The sequence below is a fragment of the Myotis brandtii genome, unplaced genomic scaffold, assembly GCF_000412655.1.
Source record: "Myotis brandtii unplaced genomic scaffold, ASM41265v1 scaffold297, whole genome shotgun sequence".
Taxonomy (NCBI): Eukaryota; Metazoa; Chordata; class Mammalia; order Chiroptera; family Vespertilionidae; genus Myotis; species Myotis brandtii.
Genome location: NW_005361351.1, coordinates 1047374 through 1053891, shown reverse-complemented (window position 1 = coordinate 1053891; position 6518 = coordinate 1047374). Strand labels below are relative to the sequence as shown.

General features: G+C 36.2%; 1 protein-coding gene across 1 annotated transcript in view; it reads right to left on the bottom strand.

Annotated features, from left to right (window-relative positions):
- Window positions 1-3245, bottom strand: part of TUBAL3 (tubulin, alpha-like 3) — a 12222-nt gene extending 8977 nt beyond the window's left edge. Inside the window, exon 1 of the mRNA XM_014542283.1 lies at window positions 3229-3245. Within this exon, the coding sequence (XP_014397769.1) occupies window positions 3229-3231 (3 nt within the window). The 5' untranslated portion in view covers window positions 3232-3245. The remainder of the gene's footprint in view (window positions 1-3228) is intronic.
- Between the last annotated feature and the right edge of the window lie 3273 nt (window positions 3246-6518).

Below are 6518 nucleotides of genomic sequence, written 5' to 3'. Positions count from 1 at the left end.
TATAAATTTTTATATACATAAATTTTTCTAAAACACCCTTGAGATATCTACTAGATAAATAGACAAATGGTATCAACAAATAATTACAAAAGAAAGAAGTAATCTAAAATGTAAAGATTTAGGCACAATGGCATTCACAGTATTAAAATATAAAAGAGTGAAAACCAAGAACCAATCTACTTAACCATTTACCTATTGTTGGGCATTTAAAGGAAGATACATCAACACAATGGCATGTTATCCAACCCTTAAATATTTACACACAAAAAAGGTATGACATGGGAAATGATATAATCTTTACTTTATATTTTATACTAGAGGCCTGGTGCACGGATTTGTGCACCAGTGGGGTCCCTCGGCCTGGCCTGAGAGGATTGAGCCAAAACCAGCTCTCTGACATCCCCCAAGGGGTCCCAGATTGCAAGAGGGTGCAGGCCAGGCTGAGAGACCCCACAGGTGCACGATCGGAGCCAGGAAGAAACTGCAGTTTGATCCCCAGTTTGGTGTGTGCACGAGGCGGCCAATCAATTATTCTCTCTCATCATTGATGTTTCTATCTCTCTCTCCCTTTCCCTTCCTCTCTGAAATCAATAAAAAATATTAAAAGAAACTGTGTCCAGCCCCTCTCACCCAGTCCTGATCGGCTGGACCCCAACAGCAAGCTAACCTACTGCTCAGAGCATCTGTCTCCTGGTGGTCAGTGCACATCATAGCAACTGGTCGAATGGTTGAACAGTCAGACATTTAGCATATTAGGCTTTTATTATATAGGATAAAGTAAAGATTATATCAATTGTATAATTGTACATGATATAGGATGTCAAGTACATTTAAAAATAAGTTAGAAAAAGTGTTTTTAAAATGTATCAAAATATAACTGTAGTTATATCTGGGTAGTGATTTTCTTTTTCCTATTTAAACTTTCAATTTTCTTCATCAGCCTCTACTCTCCTATCCCACTTTCAAATCACCATTCACATTATTTAAAAAGCCAAACAGCCTTTTTATTTGTAATTAAACAGACAAGTATCTATTCATCTAAGAGAGGAAAAGAAAAACTTAATCCTAAAAATCTGAAGTGATAGCAATTGCTAATTTTAATATAGTTGAGTTTTGATTGCCAGTAGTCATGGGACAAGTCTAAGCAGTGGTCATATAAGGGAGAAACCTGTCTTTTGTACCAGAGGGGCCCTTCAAGTTGTTTGCCTGATAAGCTGATAGGCAACCCTGCCCCTGTCCAGGGTTATACTTTCCCAAGATCTGAGGTTCAACTACAAAAAGACCTCTCGTCAGAGGGCGGGAGGTCACATCCCTGCAATCTGACTTGCACTCTGTTCTCACTCAGCACATCAAACTTTGCACTTTGTCTCCTTGACTCACAAGACATAACACAGCCCTTTTTTGCTTTATGAGAAATTCAAGCTCACTACTTGAGTACTTCCCTCTTGTTTCTTCTCTATGCAAGTATCAGTCTCTCCCAACAAAGGCTGTGAACTCAATTTAGAAAGCTCTTCAGTTAGTACCAACCAATATTCCAAACTCTTGGGCACATAAAAATCAAAACAACACATTCTACCATAAACAGCCTCTTCACACCCGTATGTCTACTCCTGTTGCACTTAAAAATTATCTCAGTATAATAGCTGCTGTAATCAGATCAAGACTCATCTAAATTCCTATATTTAGGTAAAAATGTAAAAGTGGGGGGGGGGCCTCACACTTCTACATCATGAAAACCACTTACATGTAGATTTCTCTCACAACATCCTTCCTCAGCTATTGATCACCCAGTCCCCATGGGATGCACATGTGATATTTGCTCACAATATTTAGATCCAAAAAAAATCACCAACATAAAAAAACAATTGCTGCTGTGTGGCCTGTTACGTAAGTGGTTCAGACATAGGAGTGATACAGTTTGGTTTTTTTTTTAACTCAGCAGGAATACTTGGCCCAACAAGGGCCAATCTTGTCTTTACTGGTTTGAGAAGCAGCTGAGTCTATAACATAACTGTGTCCCAGGGTACAGAATGTTATTTTCACTTTATTCTTCTCTTGGCCTTCCCCTCCTTCCCAAGCCATCTGTTAAAATACTAACCAAACTATAAAATAATAAAAGATTGCAAAATGCCCACTAAATATCAATATTGGTAAGTCACAGCAGGTTAATATGTGGTTGCAAGAAATAATACAGAGATCTCCTGTATGCTTTACCCATTTCCCCAATGGAAATATCTTGCAAGATTATAGTAAATACCATGACCAGAATATGAATTAATATAGCCAAGACACACCATTTCCATTACCATGAGTATCCTTCATATAGGAAGGCATCATTTTTAAGAGAAAAACAATCTGAATGTCCTAGAAATGTTAGACAGAGTTCCATGGGGTGAGAAAGTCAAAGATGAAAAAGCAATTTGAAAGGTTGCTTCCATTTAAGAATTAAAAATGCTGAGATACTAAAAATTACTGTGACTGGTACATAGAGATTAAAGGGAAAGTGGCCCTAGCCGGTTTAGCTCAGTGGATAGAGCCTTGGCCTGTGGACTGAAGGGTCCCGGGTTCGATTCCGGTCAAGGGCACATGCCTGGGTTGTGGGCTCCATCCCCAGTGAGGGATGTGCAGGAGGCAGCCAATCAACGATTCTCTCTCATCATTGATGTTTCTGTCTCTCCCTCTCCTTTCCTCTCTGAAATCAATAAAAAATATATTTAAAAAAAAGAAAGAAAGTGAATCTTAAAGGGTGGTCCCCAAAGGACTACACTCAAGAGAGAACAAAGATGTCTTTGCACTTTACATGTCAATTTATGAGATTAACAATGGTAACCTGGGTCTGAGGTCCCCAGAAACTCTAAAACCATATTTGGAAGTGAAGCAATTGATTTATACAGAAAAAAATCAGCACACCAGGTCTAAAACCAATGTAAAAACTAAAGAAAGGAGAGGTTCTTGCTTCAGCATTTCAGTTAAAGGCAATAAACACCTGAAAATCAACTATGCTTTTGCTAAAAGCAGCAAAACTAAAGCTGAATAGAGGAGAGCTTATTCAAATCAGCTTCAAACAGAGATGTTAAGAGAAACAATGGTTCTTTAAAAATTTATTCTCTCATATCAAGAATTTATTAAAAATTTCTTGGAAGGGAAGAGGGCCAAATTTAATGAGTAAAATGTTCTACAACACCAAAGCAACACTGTCTACAATGTACAAGCACAGTAGTCACTTACCATGCTGAGTTGAAGGTGCCCCCTGGTAATGAGTGACAGAGTATGCCCAGGTGAGCTTTATCACAGGGCAGGAAATGACTCCGCCTGGGAGTTGAGCTGCGGGCGTCACTTAAAGCAGCACAGCCACTTTTCAGCTCTTCAGTCTCAATGTGACTGTGGTGGCTTAAACACCCTGAGATATTGCTATGATTAACTGAGATTTGCAAAGGAATTAGAAGAAAATGAGAAAAACCTCTTTTGTAATATAATTTTTAAAATGCATCATTTCTTTAGTAATTCCTTTTTTCCTTGAAAAATTAAGTCTTAAAGGAAAAAGTTTCCTCAAGTAATAATAATTGGAATTTCAAGTCCGGGGAAGTTTTCTGATGTGATAGTTTTATGTGTCAAGGTGGCTAGCCTTTAGTGCTCAGTTATTCAATCAAACACTAATCTAGGTATTGCTGTGAAAGCATTTTATAGATGTGGTTTTACACTGACAATCACTTCAATTTAAGTAAAGATTGTCCTTGATACGGTGGGTGGGCCTCATTTAATCACTTGAAAGGCTTTAAAAAAAGAAGCATCTTTAGCTTCAGCTCCTAAGCAAGTTGCCAATCTGATCCACCAATTTCAGACTTTAAGTGTCCATGATAGTATTCCATTAAATATATATATATCCACATACATACACATACACACACATAAAGAAGTCTTAAAAGAAAAAAGTATTTGTGTGTGATGTAATGCAAGTATATAAATTTGATGTTTAGTTATGATTTCCTTTCTTTTGCAAGTTCCCTTCTTAGGTATTTTTTAATATAGACTAGGCAATTTATTGCTAAGTATTGAGAAAAGGAAAATCTAAGCAAGAAATTCTTCTTTAAAAAAAGAAAGAAATCTTCAGCTCTGAGAAATAATTTTGATGGAGGTTCTGACATTTCTGAAGTTATCTTTGCTAATTATCTGTTGGCAGCCCTGGCTGCCCCAACCCAAATAGTTTTCCATTGTCATTGCCACACCCACAATGTCCATGTTTCTCCCTTTTTTCTCCTCTATTCTCCTCCCGTTACTAACATAATTCCGTATTTTAAAGTTTCAATAGTCTCTTTGTAAGATAGTCTAAGCATAAAAGAAATTAGTCTCAATCTATTTCTAATTAATAGAGCTTTTTCTAGCCACACATTTTCTTCTGTAGTTTAATTTCCCTCTTAAGCCCTACAGCTAATACTCCAGTTTCTAATTTTTCTGTATTTTTACTGCAATATCTGAAAACAATCCTATATAATAAATAGATAACTGATAGATAGAAGCAAAAAAATAGAGGCGCACGCACACACACACACACACACACACACACACACACACTAGATTTTAAGAAACAAATCTGATTTCAGCCTGAGGGTGAATTCTATGCACAAACAGGCCAATAGAAATCAAGACTTAACTAGAACAGAAGAGCCCACATAACCCACATAAGGGACTTTCCTGGAGCACCCAGTTCAGGTGCTCAAGAAGATTGCACCACTGAGTCCCACAGGACACCTAGTATATAAGGACACCCTACCAATACTGGAAGTCATAGCAGTTCCATAATACATAGAAACGAACACAAAGAGGCAGCCAAAATGGGGAGAAAAAGAAACGTACCCCAAATGAAAGAATAGGTGAAATCTCCAGAAAAGGAGCTACAAGAATTGGAGGCAAGTAATTTACCAGACATCGTATTCAAAAAATGGTTATAAGGATGTTCAAAAAACTTAGTGAGAACTCAACAAAGAGATCGCAAGCATAAAAAAGAACATAGAAACCATAAAAAAGAACCAGTCAGATATGAAGAATACAATATCTGAAATAAAGTATAGACTAGTAGTAATAAACAGTAGGTTGGATGAAGCAGAGGAAGAAAGGCAAGGTAGCAGAAAACACTCAAACTATTCCAAAAAATTAAAGAGGAGGTAAAATTCCCAAATTCATTTTACTAATTCCAAAACCAGATAAACCCACTACAAAAAAAAAAATTATAGACCAATATCCCTGATGAACATACTTGCTAAAATCCTCAAAAATATTACCAAACCAGATCCAACAATACATTAAAAAGCTCATACATGATAATCAAGTGAGATTTATTATGGAGATGCAAGATTAATACAATATCCACAAATCAATAAATGTGATATACCACATAAACAAAATAAAGGATAAAAATCACATGATCATATCAATAGATGCAGAAAAAGCTCTTAATAAAATCCAACACCCACTTATGATAAAAACTCTCAGCAAAATGGGGATAGAATAAACATACCTCAACATAATAAAGGCCATATGTGGTAAACCCACAGCCAATATCATACTCAATGGGCAAAAACTAAAAGTGTTTCCCTTAAGATTAGGAACAAGACAAAGATATCCACTTTTACCATGCTTATTCAACATAGTACTGAAAGTCCTATTCATAGCAATAAAAAAAATCAAAAGGCATCCAAATTGGAAGAAGCAAAACTGTCATTATTTGAAAATAACATGATACTGTATAGAGAGAATCTTAAAGATTCCACCAAATAACTACTAGAACTGATAAATGAATTCAGTAAAGTAGCAAAATATAAAATAAATATCCAGAAATCAGTTGCATTTTTACACAGCAATAATGAACTATTAGAAAGGAAAACTAAGAAAATTTACAATTGCATGAAAGAAATAAAATACCTTGAAATAAATTTAACTAAGGATGTAAAAACCTGTAATCATAAAATTATAAGACACTGAAGAAAGAAGTTGAAGAAGATACAAATAAGTGGAAGCATATAGCATGTTCATGGATAGGAAGAATTAACACCATTAAAATGTTCATACTACCTAAAATCTATAGAGGTAGGTTAAAAAAAAATAATTTATTGCCCTAACCGGTTTGGCTCAGTGGATAGAGCATCAGCCTGCGGACACAAGGGTCCCAGGTTCGATTCCAGTCAAGGGCATGTACCTTGGTTGCGGCCACATCCCCAGTAGGAGGTGTGCAGGAGGCAGCTGATTGATGCTTCTCTCTCATCAATGTTTCTAACTCTCTATCCCTTTCCCTCCCTCTCTGTAAAAAAAATCAATAAAATATATTTTAAAAAAAGATACCAATGGTGTATTTCACAGAACTAGAACAAATATTCCAAAAATTTATATGGAACCACAAAAGACCTCAGATAGCCACAGCAATCTTGAGGAACAAGAACAAAGTTGGAGGAATAACACTACCTGATATCAAACTACACTAAAGGCCATAGTAATCAAAACAGCACAGTATTGTCATAAAAACA